Source organism: Pteronotus mesoamericanus, unplaced genomic scaffold, assembly GCF_021234165.1.
Source record: "Pteronotus mesoamericanus isolate MK-2021 breed Mesoamerican mustached bat unplaced genomic scaffold, CSHL_Meso_final contig_101, whole genome shotgun sequence".
NCBI lineage: Eukaryota > Metazoa > Chordata > Mammalia > Chiroptera > Mormoopidae > Pteronotus > Pteronotus mesoamericanus.
Window position 1 is genome coordinate 8,290,169 of NW_026555001.1, and position 19,778 is coordinate 8,309,946.

Below are 19,778 nucleotides of genomic sequence, written 5' to 3' on the forward strand. Positions count from 1 at the left end.
TGAGGAGAAAAGGGAAGGAGTGCTTTTGTTTAGGGCCCAGATCTTGAATGCTGTCCTTGCCACTTCTAAGGCCCAAGGCTCTGGATGAGGTGATTTACTGTTTCTTCTATTGCAAATGGAGCCATAATATCCACCCCCACCCCAAATGTTTGCGTGGAAGAGGGGATGAGATGGGTCTATCCCTGAGCCTAGTGCAGCGAGCGGCCGGCACGCCGCGCCCGGGCGCCCGCACACCTCCGTGGCCTCCCCGCCTCTTGCGGATTCTTCACTGCACGGGCCGGTGACAGCCAGCAGAAGCCGCTGCGAGGTGGCCGGGGCGGGAACACGCCCAGCGCGGAGGCAGCACGTGAGCGCCCGGCCAGGCGCGCCCTGCCTTTAGCGCGGGCTCCTGGAGAAGGCGCCGGTTTCCCGCGGTCCGAGAGCGTGTGACGAAGTGTGCGGGAGAGGGCCGGGCGGTCGCCGCGGAAGGCGGAGTCCGCGGGGAAAACGAAACCGAGAGCGAGCTACCCACACTCGGCTGGGCTTCGCGGACCGTGGCGTCGAGAGGTGAGCGGGACGGACCGTACGGGAGAGCGCGCGGGGGTGGGGGGCGCCACCGACGCGGGGAGGGACGGCGATCCGGGGGGCGCCCAGGCGCGCGCAGGCTCCGGAGGTGGGCGCTGGTGAGAGGCTCCTGACCCCGGGTCTCGCCGCACCGCGGGGCGCCGACGCAGGCCAGCAGCCGAGGTGCGGGGCCCTTCCCGGATCCGCGCGGCGCGCTAAGAGCTGAAAGCCATTTTCTTCCCGTGAAGGATTTTTATCAGAGCAAGTACCCACCAGGCCCCGGCCGCGGTTGGGGTGCGGGGATCTAGTGGAAAACAGGACCTGCGACTTGACAGAGAGATGGGAAATATATAGCCCTGAATGCCCCATACATTTGGCTCAATAATCCCTAGCCAAAAATCTTTTGCACAGTTACAGTTATTTCCCAATTGCCCGGCCTTAGCCGCTGCCCCAACTCCGTCCCCACCCCCACCGCCCACCATCTCTGCCGTATACCCCCTTCTCAAGGCCGCATATGGGCCCACAGGCAGGGCCTCCTGCGCCCTCCTCTGTTCTCACGCTCACCACACAGCTGTTCTTGGGACCTAGCCACGCGCGCACGCCTGCCTCTGGGCCTTTGCACTGCCTGGTTCTTCTTCCTGGAAAGCTCTTCCCCCAGGTCCCTGGTTCGGCCAATCCCTGTCTTTCCCCAACATTTCTTGAATGCCGCTTTGCTAGGGCAGCCTCCCTGACCAACCTGCATGTAAACGGAAGTCCAGCTTCCTTCACTGTCCCCCTCGCTCTGCTTCAGCTTTCAACATAGTGCTTATGTCACCTTGTGGCATGTTCTGTGGTTTTTGTCCGTGTTCCTCCGCTCCTAACTTCACCAGAGCAGGGTTTTGTTCACTGGTATAACCCCAGCACCTAGTACATAGTAGGTGCTCATAAAAGAGTTGTTTAGTCAATGGTTATTCATAAATTCTCATTCAAATTCCAGAATAATGAGAGTTCCTATTGCCCGTGATTTCTTTAGTACTAAAAATGACTTGCCAGACAGAAATTAAAAGGTACACTCTCTGCTGTCACTCAGAAACTCAGATGCTTGGGCAGACTGTGCTCTTTTTCTTCAGTGTGCTTATTTGAACCTGAAGATCCATGACACTTGACCTGTAGTTCATTTAATTCATCAGATACTACTTGCATGAATGTTGCACGTGACTTTTGTGCAGGCCCTGGAGAGGACTGGGCCCTCAGGAGCTCACTGTCTGTCCCCCCAGACGGCAGACAGAACGGGATTGAGAGGCACAGCCAACCGTGCTTCTGGGTATGAGTAAGACGGGCATATAACAGCTGTTAGTGATTATGGTCCTGATTTCTTTTAGGAAAATAATGCCTGTATTAAAACAAGATTTATTAAAATTAGTTAAAAAGAAACCTGCTGTTTCTTTTTTTTCTCCCCAAACTTGTAAGTACTTCTTCAGACATGTCAGTTTGGCATCTTACAAGTTCACGCATGCATTTAACTCAAACTGGCTTGTCGTTCTGATGATTAGCAGTCACTCAGAGTTAAAAGCGCTGAGGATTTAAAGCACTAGATAGGACTTCTGGTTGAGTAACTGGTAAGGACTCTTTCATTACTGCTCTTCTGAGATCTGTGACCCTCTCCAACTTGATGTAGGGTCTTCTGGCTGCGACTAAACTAAATGACGCTTGGGTTCATGAAAATAATGGTATATCTGCAGATCCTCATTCTGAACCGTTAGGCCAGGTGTGTTCTGGGTTTGAGAGATTTTGGATTTTAGAAAGGCCATGCAGCATAAACTCTCTATTATGTAATACTCTGAGCAGGATTTGGGAACAGCATTCTATAATAAAGCATATTTTTGCAGTCAAATGATAAATAGGCAACAAAGTATAATAAAGACTCCAAATAGCTCATGTCAGTCTAGGTCTAGATGGGGGGCTACAAATCTACTAAAAACAAAACAATTGAAAACAAAATAAACCTTAGATTGGGTTTTGGAATTGCGAACCAGAAGAGCCATTGATTGAGGACCACTGGTGCTGGGGACTCTGGCGGGTGCTTTTTGTCCGACTGACTTTTCATGGCAACCTGTGAATCAGGTATTTCCAAGTCATGAATCAGAGGTTCAGAGGTTCAGAGAGGTGTCTAGCCCAGATCTCTGTGGCTTTCAAAGTCTAACTCCCCCTGCTGCACTGAGCAATAACGTGAAGGTTGGCTTTCGTTGAGACATAGGCACTTCCAGTGCCCTGCCTCCGGCCACCACCGTTGCTCACCCAGACCAGCGCAGCAGTCTCTGTGTGGCCTCCCCACGTTTCATGTTCCACTTCCCTTTCCATTCCGACCCCCACCCCTCTGCTCTCTACATAGTATCGGAGTGATCTTTCGAAACACAAGTCCAATCACATCACCCCTCTGTTAGAACCCTCCAATAGCTACCTATTACCATAGGAAGAACAGCCTCAGCCCTACAGTGCCTATGTGCTGCGGCGCCTGCTCGCCCCTTGCGTTGCTTTCCTGCCCTTACCCCTCGTTCACTGTTGGAGCAGCCCCCTTGGCCTTCTGTTATCCCTCCCGAGTCTGTACAGGTTCCTGTCGCAGGGATTCCTCTGCCGGAGATACCCCTCCCCATATCTGGATAAGTGGACTTTCTCATCATTCAGACTTGATTTGACTGTTGTCTCCAGAGAAGGGTCTTTCTTGACTACGGTATTTAAAGTTACCTCCCTCATATTTCTGCCCCCATCTACCAATCCACTCTCTATCCCGTACCCCTGGTTCATTTCATCGTAGCACTTGTGGCCGTCCGGTCATCATTATCCACTCCTGTTATTTGTGTCTGCACATGGTCATTTTATTTCTTCCTTCAGTGGAATGCAGGCAGGGACTTGTTCTGACTTCTTCGTGCCTGTATATACAGTGTCAGAACAGTGCTTGACAATTGATAAGCATTTACTGAGTGAATGAAGACGCCAGAAAACAGCAGGTGAATAAAAGGGAGAAGATGAGGAGGTTTACAGTGAAGTATTTAATTTTAATGAATCATTCTTTCTCCAACTGTACACCATCTGAGGGTTTCAGCATTTACTACTTGCCACTGGGTGTTGGTGATAATGAAAACGAATGAGATGTACCTAGAACCTTCTCCCCCAAGAGCTCACTGACTAGTTTAAAAGCATTCAGGGCTGTGATGGGAGCTGCGCACCAGAGGCTGTGTTGATCCTCGCACATGAATGAGAATTGCCTGGTTGATAGAGGTTGCAGATGTTGCATTTCAAGACCTGGAGTTATTTTTGTATTCATTCATTCATTATTGAGCTCCTCTTATAGGCCTGGACCCTTCCTTGGTGGAGTTAGTCGTCTCTTTTGGAAGACAGTTAAGTAAGCAATTGCAATAACAGGAACAAGGGCTGTGATAGAGTGCCAAATCAGGGCCTCTTCTCGGGTGTCTGAAATGACATTTGAGCTGAGATCTACAGGAAGGGGTGGGGTTCAATGGGCAAAGGCAGTAGCAGGAGTAGAGTCGAGACCATTTCAGGAGGGAGCATGTTGGACAAAAGCAGTTGGAAGTCAGGAAACAGCCAGTGCTCAAGGCATACTTTTGAGCATCCTCACTTATAGGTGGAATTTAAAGCCACAAGCCCGGAGGTGATGACCAAGTGAATGTAAGTAGAACAGAGAGGAGATCTAAGGACTGGGTCCTGGGACATGACAATATTTAGGAGAAAGGAAAAACAAGGAAAGGAGACAGAGAAGCAGCAGCTTATGAAAAAAGAAGGAAACCCAAGAGAATGTAGTGTCCTAGAAATCCAAGCGAAGAAAGGGGCAGGAGGGAGAAGGGAATGAGCAGCCACCGCAAATGCTGCTTTCAGGTTAACTGGGTAAGGATTGAGAACCAACTACTAGTTTTAGAGATGGGGAAAGCATTGGTAACCTTGACAACAGTTCTGGTGGCTGTGGGGACTGCATGATTGGATTGATGTTTTAAAAGATCATGATGCGGCTACTATGAAAAAAATGGAAAATGACAAGTGTTGGTGAAGATGTGGAGAAATTGGAAAACTTGTGCATTGCTGGTGGAAATATAATATGGTGCAGCTGCTGTGGAAAACAATTTGGTGATTCCTCAAAATATTAAACATAGAATTACCATGTGATTTTGCCCTGGCTGGTATGGCTCAGTGGATTGAGTGCCAGCCTGTGAACCAAAGGAAGGTTGGTTCGATTCCCGGTCAGGGCACTTGCCTGGGTTGCCGGCCAGGTCCCCAGTAGGGGACACTCGAGAGGCAACCACACATTGATGTTTCTCTCCCTCTCTTTCTCCCTCCCTTCCCCTCTGTCTAAAAATAAACAAAATCTTTAAAAAAAAAAGAATTACCATATGACTTAGCATTTCACTTCTAGGTATATTCCCAAAATATCTGAAAGTAGGGACTTGAACAGATATTTGTATACCAATGTTCATAGCAGTATTATTCACACTAGCCAAAAAGTTGAAACAATGCAAGATGAATGGGTCAACAAAATATGGTACTGTAAATACATATAATGGAATATTATTCAGCCTTAGAAAGAAAGGAAATTCTGACACGTGCTACAACATGGATGAACCTTGAAGACATTATGCTAAGTGAAATAACCAGACACAAAAAGACAAAAGTTGTGTGATACAACTCATAATAAGGTACCTAGAATAGGTAAATTCATAGAGATGGAAATTATTGTTGGTTACCAGAGGATGAGAGGATAGGGAATTGGGAAGTTACTGTTTCATGAGCCCAGACTTTCTGTTTGGGAAGATGAAAGGAGTTCCAGTGATAGATGACAATGATGGCTGAGTCATATTGTATTCACAATATGACAGTATTGTGAATGTGCTTGGTAACTGTGAACTGTACTCTTAAAAATCATTAAAAGGGTAAATTTCATGTTATGTACATTTTACCACAATGAAAAGAAAAGTGAAAAGAAAATCACAATGACTTCAGGGTGAAGAAGGAATTTCAATGGCTGTGAGGAGCTGGTTCTGAGGTTCTTGCAGCAGTCAGGAGTGAGGTGGAGGTGGCTCGAACCAGAATAGTGGCTATGACATCGTGGAGAAGTAGAAGGATTTGTTATGCATAAAAAAGGAGGGAAAGGAAATGCCATCGATGACTCCCAGATCCATGGCTTTCAGACATGGACAGGTAGTAGAATCATCTTCGGAGACTCCAAACCAGCTTAAGGGAAGATCATGAATGCAGTTTTGGATCTTGTGCATTTAAAATTCTTTCAAGGCATTCCAGTGGGGATGGTGGATAAAGCTGACATTCAGAGAGAGGTTCATAAGGGATATGAAATCTTAGAGCTAATGAGAAGTAGATGGTCATTTGATTATTGAAATCATGGGCATGAAAGAAATCACCTTAAGGAGAAAGTATAGAGAATAGGGTGTTTGGACTCCAGCATTTAGAGCCTGTGAAGATTAAGAAGTGTTAGGAAGAAAGATTGGCCATGGAAGAAAAGTCAAAAGAGCTTTCCAACAAGGAGCAAAAGGTCAACAAGCTCTGCTCACTGTCTCTATGGATTTTCCTATTCTGGATGTTTCATATAAAGAGAATCATACAATATGTGACATTTTGTGCCTAGCCTCTTTCATTTAGCATGTTTTCAGGGTTTATCTATGTTGTATCATGTTTCTACACTTCATGATTTTTTTTTTTTATAGCTGAATAAGATTCCATGTGTGAATATACTGCATTTTGTTAATGATTCATCAGTTGATGGGCATCAGATTTGTTTCCACTTTTTGGCTATTGTGACTAGTGCTTCTATGAACATTCCTGTATAAGTATTTGTTTGAAAGCCTGTTTTTCAGTTTCTTGGATATAGGCCTAGGAGTGGAATTGCTGGGTTTTATGGTAACCCTAAGTTTAACTTTTTAAGGAAATAATCAAATTCTTTTCCATAGAAGTTGCACAGTTTTGCATTCCCAGCAGCAAAGCAGGAAGGTTCCAATTTCTCTACATCCTCATCAACACGCTTATTTTCTGTGTTATTATTACTATTTCTGTTGCCGCTCTTGTGGGTGTGAAGTGGTATCTAGTTGGGGTTTTGTTTTGCATTTCTCTAATGACTAATAATGTTGAGCATCTTTTTACATGCTTGTTGCAACCTCTGTATCTTCTTTAGAGAATGTCTGTTTCAGTTTTTTGCCTACTTTTTAACTGGGTTGTTATTTTGTTGTTGAGTTATGAGTTCTTTATGTATTCTAGATAGTAGACCCATATCATATATATGACTTGTAACTATCCCATTCTATAGATTGTCTTTTTATTTTTGTCACAGTGTCCTTTGGAACAGAAAAGTTTTTAATTTTGAGGAAGCCAAATTTATCTACTTTCTTTTGTTGCTTGTATTTTTGTTGTCATGGCAAAGACTCCATTGCCAAATACAAGGTTAGGAAGATGTACCCTTATGTTTTTTTCTAAGAGTTTTATAGTTTTGCCTCTTATATTTAGATTCTACTTCCTTTAGATTTTGCTCACTGTTTAAATCATTGCTACTGAATTAGTCCACTGCATCCCATAAATGGGGGTCATAATTTACCTAGGTAAATTATCAGGAAGATAATTCAAACCCATATACCTAGGTAAATTATCCAAACATGGATTTCTATAAATTTCAAAGGGAGGATTTGTGGAATTTCAGAGGAGACTCTATTTCCATATAGCTAAATCCTTCATGATTTCCTAAACTTCACTTTATGTATGTAACCTCAGCCTTTTCCTTCTCAACATAAAAAATTCTAATTCTACTTCTGCAGTCTTTCACCTTCTCAAGCAGGTGGAAAAACTTGCACTTGACACTCAGTGGAAGCAGAGGGCCGAGTTAAAGAGACAGACCTCTTCCTTTTCTGGCCAGCTGAGTTTTGAAGGTAGAAAATTTTGGAGAAATTAGCTTGATTGTGCAGTCCATGAGGAGGAAAGATTTTTAAAGACAGTTTTCTCTGGATTTATATATGGCTGAGATGAATCATATAAAGGAAATTCTTACCCCATTTTGTTACCTGAACTGGACTGGGAAAATCTGATTAAATATATTCTGTGAGTGTCACTTCTTTCAAACGTCACTTGTATTATAGATTACGAGGAGAAGAAATGGCCGATAGTCATACACGAAGTTTCTTCATAGAAGCACTTCATAAATACAGTCAAAAGAACAACGTAAAAGTTAACTATCGTGAACTGTCTAGGACAGGACCTCCACATGACTCAAGGTAAGATGCTATTTTAAAAAGGATTTATACCCATAAAAAACTAGGGGAATGGCAAGTCTGGCACAATTTTAAAGTCAATGCTTTAGAGAAAAGTTGCCACAGAGTTCTGTGAGAGAGTCCTTTTGGTATAAAATTGTAACTTCAGAGGACTCTGGAGAAAAAAGAGGATATAAGCTTTCCGATGCTTCAAGATGATGTGCTATTATGCTGTTTGGAGATGACTGCCTAAGTTCTATATTGAACGTAGGTCAAAACCTTCAAAAGTAGTCTTAAGAGGCAGTGGTGATTCGAATCCTTGTCTCTAGATAATGCACGTATTAATAATATTTTGTGAATTTTTTTTTTTTTTTTGGTAATCAGGTTTACGTTTCAAGTTATAATAGATGAGGAAGAATATCCAGAAGCTGAAGGTAAATCAAAGAAGGAAGCAAGAGATGCTGCAGCCAAATTAGCTTTGGAAAAACTTCAAACAAAAGGGGTGAGTAAATGCCTTTTTTTTCTCCAGCTGAAAAGAGACTCACAATATAGTTCATATTTTTCTCTGTGAGAAAATTCTGACATACGGAATAAAGCCATTCACAGGTTCCTTTACATTCACAAGTTCAGTTCAGTCTTTTTCCCCGTCTCCATTTCTGTAGAACCCTGAATGAGAGGTACACCTAGGAAATAGTAGGCAAAGCTGGATAATACCTGTTTAGAGTGCCGATAGCAGTGACATACCTTAAAACTGAATGGACGTGAAAAGGAAACAGTGAGGAATGAGCTGACTGGTATTGGCAGGAGTCCCTCCACCAAATGGAAGGAATTGGTGGAAATGGATAAAGACATGAAAGGGATTGTGAGGAAAAGGATGTATATGGAGGGCAGGTAATGGAGAACCAACATATGTATAATTGGTATCCCTGAAGATGAGAATAGAGTAACTAGTAGACAAAAAGCTATCTGAGGAGATTTTAGTAGAAAATGCTGCAAATACGGGAAAATACAGAACTATCAAGAGCAACTTCAAACATTGTGAAAGTACTGAACTCTAGTGATAAGGAAAGAATCATCAAGCATCTAGGCAGAAGAAAGAAATTATGTGAAATATAAAAATGAAAAAAACTATTATGCTATGTACAGCAACACTGAAAACCAGGAGACAGAGAGCAGCAGCTGTAAAATGAGACAAGAAATAATTTAAATGTGGGACAAAAGATGATCATTCTCAGATATTGCGATATTTGGAAAATTTTAGCTTTCAGGATATTTTCCTGAAAAATCTTATTTGAAGATGTTATCCTTCTAACCGTAATTGATAAAATAAATCAGACAAAATCACAAACTCGTAAATTGTTAATGAGCTAGAAAACCAAGTCAAGAAGTTAGAAAAAGAACAAAGATTTAACTCTTTTATTTTCCCCAAAAATAGTAGAAGAAAGAAAATGACAGAAATAAGGACAGAAATTAATGTAAAAGAAAACAAAGAAATAATAAAGATCAGTACAACATAAAGTTAGTTGTTTAAACAAGATTATAAAAGTAGCAAAACTTTAGATAAGATTTTGTCAGATTAAGAACAAAAGAAAGTACAGATAACAATGGAAGGATTACTTTTAATATATTCATCTTTCCCATTAAGTTGTCATCAAGGGTATAGCTTTAGTTCAATATTTATATTGTTTTTTGAGATTTATAAAGGGTACAGCAAACTAGAAAATGTTATAGTTTCTTGCTTGGAAAAACAGAAAATTGATACTTTTTTTTCCATATGAAACTATAAAAGGAAAATGGGTGATTCCCATTGTTAAAATTTATCCTTATGGGATTCTTCTGGTAGAGAAAAGTACTGTAATTTTCCATGTCTAATGTGCACTTTTTTGCCCACATTTTTGAGAGAAAATTAAGGATGTGCAATGTATATACGTGTAATGGTTACATACCATGGGCATAATAATCCCATCTAATAATGTGCACAAAAAAAGTGGGTGCGCATTATACACAGCAGTGCATTATACATGGCAAAATACCGTATATAGTTACACTTGGATTCAAAGTAATATAGTAGGGAAATACATAAAATCTAAACTGTTTTTCAAATGATTCACTTAGTAATTTCATTAGAAAAATAAAATACAAAGTTAAATCTTTGCTGTCATCCATATTAAACAAGATTTTTTTTTCCAGGAAGTTAGTTCGTCATTTTTGACAACAGATTCTTTGGATGATTTATCCGTGGGGAATTACGTAGGCCAACTTAATAGGCTTAGCCAAAAGACAAAACTACCTGTAAATTATCATGAATCGTTCACGAATGGGCCTGAAAGGTGAGATGTAGTTTCCTTCTGCTTCATTGTATCTAAGCAATAGAATGGACTTATTTTCATGTCTAATTTTTCAGAAATATTCATTCTTTTTGTACATTCTGCATGGAAGATTTTATAGGACTTTTAAGCAATCGGACATCTTTGTAATCAAAATATTAAAATACTTCATTGCTGAAGGCTTACAACCCATATATCATAACTGATCAAATCTAGGTAATCTGGATGGTTTAATGTTCAGGACGCCTAAGAGAGTCTGAGGTGTTCTGCTTGAAGGATGGGGCGATCTCTCCAGCCCTGAGGTCTCAGTGGGAGTGGGTGTGTGGAGATGGCTCCGCCACTCGTGTAGAATAACTCTCTTTCCACCATTGTCAGATTAGAGAGCTGTCTGTCCAGGTGTTCATCTTTCAAATTAGATTAAATGGTGTCACTCTGCAGACAGATATCGTGTATTAGAAGGAATGGTATTTTGCCCTGGACTATGAGGAGACTGGAATTTGAGGAAATGATGAGATGGACAGACTAGAGTTTCAGTTACTGAGAATGTCACCAGTGAGCTAAGACTTGAAAGTGGGGATAAAGAATGGATTGGAACTGAGAAAAAACAAAACAACGAGCATGAAGGAGATTGTTTCTCATCTATAACCAACCAATTAAATGAGGGAGAAGAAAGAAAAATCAAAATGTAAATAGTCCGAACAATCACTTTAGGATTCTGCCCTCTGAACTGATGAAGCTATTTACGTTTGACTTTTTACTCTGATGGCTTTTAGGCCAGACCTAGGAAGAGAAAAATGTGAGTGTTGCCTTTATGCCAGATCTTTGAATGAAGCAACAAAATGTTAGAAGCTGCCTAGAAAATGCAAGCTGAGATGGCAGCCAATCCTGGTACTCTGGCAAATCGGTCAGCCATCTTATTGAAAACCTAAATTATACAAAGACATGAAATACGAATTGACCTATTACATTCGTGTAATAATAAGGCTTTTGTTGACGTGTGTTTTTTTCAAACCCTATTTACTATTTTTTGGTATTTAGGTAAATACTCCCCATTACTTTTCCTAGATTTTCTTGTAAGTGCCTAATTGGAGAGAAAGAATACAGCAGTGCTGTAGGTTCTACTAAACAGAAGGCAAAACAATTGGCTGCTAAACTTGCCCATGAGAAGATACTGGCAGAAAATGACTTAATGGTATGTACTGCCTTTGGATTTATTTTTTGTATTTTAAAATTCCCCTGAAACGGCTTTGAGGTTTGACTGTGTCTACATGATGCCGAGATAGCCCGTCACACAGAAAAAGGGTTCCTCGGTTCTTGGTCCCACCAGTGAACATGCATTCATTTCATAATTGTTTATGGCTTTGAATTTGGTAAATGTTAGGAAATAAATGTGATAAATAGCACACAGAGACTGAGCCGCCGTGGAGAAGTCATTTAGTTGCATTTGAACCTTCTCAGGGACTCTCTTTCTTTCAGAAAGATGATTCAGTTCTCCTTAACTCTCCCCCGGCTGGGTCCAGTGGCTATGAGGGCAGCTCTTCGATGACTTGGTAAGTGTGTACAGACAGCTGTGATATTTAAGAAATCCAAATTTCTGCCTGAAAAAGCAAATTTTTATGAAAATGTTTAATTTTTAAGGAGAAGTTAGAGAATGAAATTACTTATCAACAAAAAATAGAATTCATAAACTAATAGTAACTCCCTTTTCTTCTAGTGGTACTGAATCACCGTCTGAAAATGGCTTTTCAGCAAGTGGATCAGACAGAAGTAATAACAGTGACAGTTTTATGAATACTCCTTTGTCTTCTCAGGTATAGTATTCGTCTCTCAATTTCCTAGTTAATCTTATTCCCTTTTGTGCTTCCTCATTTAAAAACGACCTTCAGTAATTTTTCTATTTTTATCTCACTAAACGATAATATTTAGCAGCCTTTGACTCTCTCCTTTCTTTATTAATCCACATCCCTCACATGCAGAATTCTCCCACTTGTCAGTCCCATCTTTCTCTCCCTACTAACCTTCATATTTTCATATATTCCTATGATCTTGCTTCTTATCTTCCACCAACTGCACAGTATTTAAAGGATTCATTAATATAACTCTGCTTCTGTTTTAAAACAATCAGAAATAAATTTAAATAAACACTAAACTTAAAAATCAGATAGTTTTTATGGTGATCATGTTACAAAAGTATTCTATTTATAAAGAACTACAAATCAATAAGAAAAATACAGGCAACTCAGTAGAAAAATGTGCAAATGATCTGCACACACAATTCAGAGAAGAGATACCTATATGGGCAAAAAACATGAGAAGATGCTTTTCTTCACAGTAATCAGGAAAACGCAGATCAAAACAACAGATACTATTTTAAACCCATCAGATTAGCAAAATTTGAGTCTGACAGTACTAAGTGTTGACACATCTGTGTTCCAGTTATAACTGTTATACACTGCTGGTGGAACTATATAAATCAGTACAACCGTTTTGAAGAACAATTTGGGAAAGTGCAGTAAAGTTGAGGGTGTGCATGCTGTAATGCCAAGGAGTTCCCTTCCTAAGGATTTCTCCTAGGGAAACACTTGCATATGTGCACAGAAAAATAGGTATATGAATGTTCTTTACAGCCCTGGCTAGTGTGGCTTAGTTGGTTGGAGCATTGTCCCATAGACTGAAGAGTTGTGGCCTCAGTTCCCAGTCAGGACACATACCTGTGGTGCAGGTTCAATTCCCAGTTGGGGCGTGTATGAGAAGCCAGCCAATCAATGCTTCTCTCTCACATTGATGTTTTTCTTTCTCTCTCTCGGCCCCCCTCTTTCTCCTCTCTCTGAAAGCAATGAAAAAGAAATGTTCTCGGGTGAAGATTTAAAAAAAAAAGAATGTTCTTTGTAACATTGTTTGTAATATGAAGAAATTAGAAAAATTATTGCTTATTAACAGGATGGCTAAATTACTCTGTAGTGTAGTCATCATGCAATACTGAGGCTGGAAGGTGATGAGTACAAGAAATCTTGGTCTGATACTCCCCACTCTGTATCACTATATTTAAATTGGTTTAAAAAATCCACAAAATCTACCAGGATAAAAGTATAAGTGAAAAAAAGCTATGTGACATTAATTTTTAAGATATATATATATTGAAGACTTTGCTTTTTTGCTAAATATTGAAGTTATTAATTTGTCCTAAAAGTGAAAATATCAGCATTGTAGTTTTTAACTGGTGATCAAATCAGAAACCCTTGGGAAACTATTTTAAAGTAGATCCCTGAGCTTGACCTATGTCTTCATTAACACTGTGAATGATTGGATGCACACCTTCCTTCTGAGCTCTGCTGGCTGGAGGGTCAGCAGGGAAGCCACGTTCTGTACCCAGAGAATCGATGCTTCTTCAGAACATGCCTTACACTTGCCTTTTATGTCCTTCCTACCGTATCTGTCTGGTTGCTGTAATGGAAGAGAACATTGATATCACTAAGTAAAGTGGGAAGCGCTTGATAAGAGCACAAAAATTGATGAAGCTGTTAATCTTATGGACAAAGAAATGTGGTCATAAAACTAGCCAGAAGTACAAGAGGAAGGATAGCAAGAAAAGGCAATAGAATTGACTTAATCATCTGAAACAATTTTCCATTTTCTTTTGTTATAGAACCGTTTCAGAAGTAGTTTGGGGAAGGTAAAAAGGTGAGTATCATTATGCATTGAATGTACTTGGAAATAACATTTTCTTTCAAACTTAGTTTGTCAATCTTATTTCTTAAGTCTTCAGTATTTGTAGCAGGGGTGTCCAGTTTATGGCCCATGGGTTGCATGCGGCCCAGAGCTATGAATGCAGTGCAACTCAAAATCGTAAATTTACTTAAAGCCTTTCTTTTGCTCATCAGTTTTCACTGGTATTTGTGTATTTAATGTGTGGCCCAAGACAACTCTTCTTCTTCCAGAGATACCAAAAGGTTGGGCACCCCATACACCCTCATTTGAGTAGAGTTTTAAAAGTAAGAGCATGGTTAAGGATCACAAAAAGCTTGAAATCTCCAAGCAAGTAATTTTAAACATGTAGAGAAATCTTTGCACATGCTACACTGTAGACAAAAAGGCCTTTGGGGATGTTGCTAGTGCAATTGGTTAAGGGCATTATTTTAGAAGTGGGCTTGGAGAGGTGTTTTTTTTAAGAGAAGAGCATTCTTTTGCAGATAAACAGGTATAAATGGTATAATAACTTGGGTAAGAAATCAAAAGGACAAATGTTATGAAATGTTGACTCAAAATATAAAAAGCCTAGTGCATGGCCTCAGTCTACTCTAAACAAGTTATATTTGCTTTCAGTTTTATTTGACTTTTACATTCTTCTCTTAATTTTTAGATTCTTGGCACCTAATTTTGACTCTCCTTGCACAGTAGGAAATGATCATACTATGAATGAGAGGTAAGTGAGAACTGTAAAATAAAATTTGATCCACTCTGGCTGGGTGGCTCAGTTAGTTGGAGTGTCGTCCCATGCACCAAAAGGCTGTGGGTTTGATTCCTTGTCAGGATACGTACCTAGGCTGTGGGTTCAATCTCAGGTTAGGGTGTGCATGAAAGGCAACTGAATGATGTTTGCCTCTCTCTCCCTTTCTCTCTAAAATCAATAAACATGAACATATCCTGGGGTGAGGAATAAAAAAAAATTGCTCAAAGGTATATTTGTTTATTTAACAACAGTTTCATAAGGAACTGTTGTACATCAGACAGGTTGCATTATATTTCCATATGAACAGTTAAATAATTTAAGTACAGTCAGGTCCACAAAAGATCATTGTCTCTTAGAGAAGTAATGTAAGTTTATGTGGTGCTCATGTGTCATTCTTATGTGGACATTTTTAATATTAAAAGCAAATATTCCTATAAAGCAATGATTTAAAAAAAAAAAGAGTACTCCTGTGGGAATCAGAATAGAGCCACTCGAATCTGTTTTTCATTTTCCAAATTTCGCTTTGAAAAGGGGTTCTTCTTGTAGTAGATCATGTATTTGGGTTTAAATAAAATATCTAAATCAAAGGAGGCCTATTTGCAACCAAGGGACATTGAAAATAAGCTTTAAAAAACAATAAAGAATCAACAGATATTGCAGAAGTACCTAACATATTGCTGGCTCTGTTCTGGCCATTGACATTAGATCTATAGTAAGAATAAAGAGAACAGATCCTGCCTTCATAGAGTTTTGTGGGCATGAAACTTACATAAAAAGTCTATAACTATAAACTATGGTCAGGGTGCTGAAAGGCAAGGCAGGGAGGTGGGAGCACAGGAAGGTGGGAGGCTCTGGGGCTTTGCAAAGGCAGAGTCTGTGGGAAGGTGAAGACGAGACAGGTGGTGTGAGTGTTCAAGGAGCAGAGAGAAGGTTGTGTGCTTGGAGTGCAGTGGACACGGGCCCTGTGCCAGGGGACACGCTGGAGAGGGAGGTGGGGGCCAAATCACAAGGCCCCTTAGGGGCCATTTAAGGGCTTTCTGTTTTGTTGTTGTTGAATGCAAAGCTAGGCTATTGGCGGTTAGGCAATAGAAAGACATGATCAGACTAAATTTTTATCATACCAGTTGCTGTGCGGATCATGGATTGAAGCAGAAAAGGAGAGGAAGAGGAGTGTCTGGTTAGCAGGGTCCTGCAGGAGGCTGATGGAAGATGGGACTGATGTGAAGATGTCAGAGATGGGGAAAGTGGGCAGATTCCAGCCATATGTTTTAGAAGTAGAATTGGCAGGGCTTTGTGATGGAAGGCAGGGCCTACAGCGTAGGCAGGCCCAGAGCACCTGCTCATTTCTCTTACAACAGTTTGGTGGTAGCTGTGCAACACAATATGGTGCTTTTTCACGAAGTTTTATACTTGTGATAAGATTTTTACTCCTGGCTGTTGTACAGCCAGTAGTTGAATATGGCTCCCAGGGGTGAACTGTTACGTTGGGGGGACATGGAGGAGGGACTCTCCTTTGTGATTCAAGAGTCTCTGTAAAGTGGGCCCTTCTTATTCAGACGGGGAGAATCATGTTTGTTATATAGTCCATTTCACCAGGATCTTCGGGGCCAGTGGAAGGGATGAGGACCAGCTAGCGCTGAACCTTAGAATAACAGTGGCATTTATCTTTTAAGGTTTCTCAAGGAATTTTCTGAAATAACACCAATTGGCTCAGGTGCATACGGCAATGTTTTCAAAGCAAAACACAAACTTGATGGGAAGACTTATGTTGTTAAACGTGTTAAATATGATACAGAGTGAGTAGTAAATATTTCATTTTATTTTTGAACAAGAAGCTATGTTGAATTGCATTATTCTTTCTCACGTATGTTTCTTCTTCATTAGTATATTACTTACTTTTTCCAGTCCTCCTTAAAATAGTTATTCTACCTTCAGGGACTTGGCTTGCCCTGAAATGATCTTACTTTGCTGTGGTTAATTCAATAAAAAAAATGGATATACCATTGTTCATTCATTTAAGAATGTCTTGATAAAAACTGAAGTTACAGAATTATTTAGCTCAAGGTGACCTTTGAGATTTTCTAGTCTCATCCTCTTATCTTAAAAGTAAAGAGACTGAGATCCAAATATGTGAACTGATTTTTTGAAGGTAAAAATAGTTGGTAATTGTTCTGGTTGTCTATTATTGTATAATAATCATTCCAAAATGTAATGGCTTAAAAACAACAAGTTGTTATTATCTCTCATGGTCCCGTGTGTTGATTGTGTTCATCAAGGCCATTCTCACTGTGGGTCTGTCATGCATTTGCAGTAAGGAGTCTTCTGAAGGCTTGCCTGGGCCAGACATCCCAGATGGCCATGTCATATGACCAGCGATTGATGCTGGCTGTGGGCTGGAAGTTCAGCTGGGGCTGTTAACAAGAGTGTCTCTACGTGGCCTCTTCATGTGGTCTGGGATTCTCACAGCTTAGCGGCTGGTTTCCAAGAAAAAAATTGTCCCGAGAGCCAGTCATCCCAATAGAGAGCAGCAACAATTACTTTCGACCTAGTCTTGGAGGTTCCACATTGTTGGTTCAACAAAATCATGAAGGCCAGCTCAGATTCAAGGGAAGGGAAAATAGACAGTACCTTTTAATGTGAGGAGCGGGTGCACGTACGGGGCAGTATCTACCATGGGAACAAGGTGGGGTTTAGACTCGTCCTCTAGAATGCCAGTCCACTGTGTTCCCACCATAACCCACTGCCTCCCGTGTTTGTTTTGTGTATCCTCTGTACCCTCGTCCCACCCCGGCCTTACTGGATAGCAGAACTCCTTTAAGAAGGCGGACTCATAGGAATGAGGTCCAAAGTCACATTACCAGTTCACCAGCCTTACTTACAGTTTTCTGGCAGTTGTTATGTGGCTAGAGTGATCCTTCAGGGACTAGAGAGGGAGAGGAAAAAGGGATATGGCTAAGGAGAATGGCCTGAGCCAAGGAGAAGCAGGCAAAGAATCCTAAGTGCTCTTCATCCCAGTCAGACAAACCTACTTCCTGTCCAAGGATAATACCTTGGCGGCTGAAATACCTTCATACCTTCTAAGCATCAAAACAAGACTTTTTCCTTCTTCACTGTTTTGCTCAACAAGAATGAAATATTGTTAGTCCTTCCACTCAATAGCAATTTTTTTTAAGTGAAAATACTTAATGATAATCATGCTGCAGTATTAGGGGACATTTGTAGTAGCTTCATAAATTGGTAGAACATAGTTAAAATATACTTGGAAATATTAATCTAGAGCCATAACAATGTTTATACACTTTGATCCATGGATTTCCTGCCTGGGAACCTATTCTATGGATATTACCCAAATTATGGAAAAAATTATACAAGAAGATATAAATCACAATGTTGTTTATAATGTAGTAAATGTAGTAAAAAATGAGAAAAAACAAAATGTCCTGTAATAAATAAATGATTATGTATGTTTTGTTCTTTCCCCGATCAATGGCTATTTTACAGTCATTAAAAAATGAGAGTTACATGCTGAAAATGTTTATACATGAAATGATATAATGCTGAAAGTAGCTGCAGAATAATCCAGGGGAAGATGAGGAAGTGGGTAAGAGTACAGATGAAATTAACAGCTCTTTCATCTGGGTGATGGCTAGGTAGGGCTTTGTTATACAATTTGCTCTACTTTTTATACTTTTGAAATATTACATTAAAAAGTTTATACACACTGTAGATTGCAAAACAAGGAAAATTGTAAAGATAACATGAACAAATATAATAAGAATTATATACTGCAATTACAGATGTATAAAATATACATGAATAAAAACAATAAAAAATAATCCAAAATAATAACTGACTGTTAGGATTGTCAATATATGAGTAATTTTTCTTTATTTTTATAAATTGTATGTCATATAAAGATTTTTCAAATTAAAAGCTGAAATTGTACAATGTTTGCTTATCCTTTCTCATCCTTGAAAGCTCAAGTTTATTTAATCAATTTAGCATAGAATTGTCTTAACTCTTGACTACTCACCCCTGTAAAGTTCCCACACGTAGAGTGAAGTCTCCATTTCTCTGCATAGATCCTCTCCTTGTGTATCTTTGCCACATACTGAAAATTCCAAATTAGGCTCCTTATGTTGCCTGGGTTATCTGCCCTTGCTGCCCAAATGAGGTTTGTTTATAAAATCCAAAGTGACTTTAACACAGTCTAAACAAAACTTAATATATGAATTAGTTACCAAAAATTTTATCATTGGCATTTCAAAGACTACTGTAAATGACTTTTAAATTGCCTGATTTTGGGGATGATTTAAGTCACTGTTTTTTCCTTTTATGTTGAGAGTGAAGACAATTTTTTTTTTTTGTATGTTCACTTTTTCCTTTTCTGTGCTTCTGGCTTTCATTGTAAAGCTCAGGGTACAGGAACCATGACGACTGTTCAGTAAACGAGGTGTTTTGTTACTATCAGGATGTATACTGACCCCTTTATATTCTCTGTTTCTTTTAAGAAATAAGGAAAAGGTAGCGCGGGAAGTAAAAGCTTTGGCAGCACTTGATCATCCAAATATTGTTCGCTACTATTCTTCTTGGGATGGAACTGATAATGCTGTGGCAGGCCGCAGAAACAGGTAACTAAAAAAGAAATCCTCATAGCACTAATAGGATGGAGGAAACTGTCCCTGACTATGTGTGGGCCATCAGATAAGGCCAATAATTTATACATATAATAATCACAACCACAAGCACTGTGTGAGACACTATTATGTCTTGATTCTTCAGGTAAGGAGGCAATGAATAATGTTTTCCTTCCTCTTCTCCTTACTCCAAACCTGTTCTCAAACATTCTTTCCTGTCCTCAGCTGTTTTCAGAATCTCAGGTGTAGCTTTCCTGACTGTGTTCCTTCATGGTAGGCTTACTCGCACATTCAATTCAGTCTGGTCTATAAATGACATCTTGAGAAGGCAGTTCGACCACGTTGTAGATACTGCAACAGGAGGGCCGCTCCTCAGCTGACAGCACTTTTCTCTCCCTCTCCCAGGCCCCCAATTGGTAGGATGCAGTCAATGGGTCTCTTTCCAATGCAGTGACACCATTTATGGTGGCCTGGGGTGGTGAAAATAATGTTAAGACCATGAGCTTTGATGGGGGCACCTCACCTTGCATCACTCATGTTTTGTCTCAGGGAAGCCACTGCCAAAGGCCTGGAGGACTCTAACGAG

The 19,778-nt window shown here is 40.2% G+C and overlaps 1 protein-coding gene across 1 annotated transcript in view; it reads left to right on the forward strand.

Moving 5' to 3' along the window:
- Nucleotides 1-444: 444 nt before the first annotated feature.
- EIF2AK2 (eukaryotic translation initiation factor 2 alpha kinase 2) overlaps nucleotides 445-19,778 on the forward strand; it is a 32,345-nt gene continuing 13,011 nt past the window's right edge. The window contains exons 1-11 of the mRNA XM_054567797.1: nucleotides 445-546; nucleotides 7,668-7,802; nucleotides 8,163-8,280; nucleotides 9,969-10,108; nucleotides 11,171-11,297; nucleotides 11,582-11,655; nucleotides 11,820-11,916; nucleotides 13,752-13,786; nucleotides 14,466-14,528; nucleotides 16,229-16,351; nucleotides 19,067-19,186. Coding sequence (XP_054423772.1) covers nucleotides 7,684-7,802; nucleotides 8,163-8,280; nucleotides 9,969-10,108; nucleotides 11,171-11,297; nucleotides 11,582-11,655; nucleotides 11,820-11,916; nucleotides 13,752-13,786; nucleotides 14,466-14,528; nucleotides 16,229-16,351; nucleotides 19,067-19,186 — 1,016 coding nt within the window. The 5' untranslated portion in view covers nucleotides 445-546; nucleotides 7,668-7,683. The remainder of the gene's footprint in view (nucleotides 547-7,667; nucleotides 7,803-8,162; nucleotides 8,281-9,968; nucleotides 10,109-11,170; nucleotides 11,298-11,581; nucleotides 11,656-11,819; nucleotides 11,917-13,751; nucleotides 13,787-14,465; nucleotides 14,529-16,228; nucleotides 16,352-19,066; nucleotides 19,187-19,778) is intronic.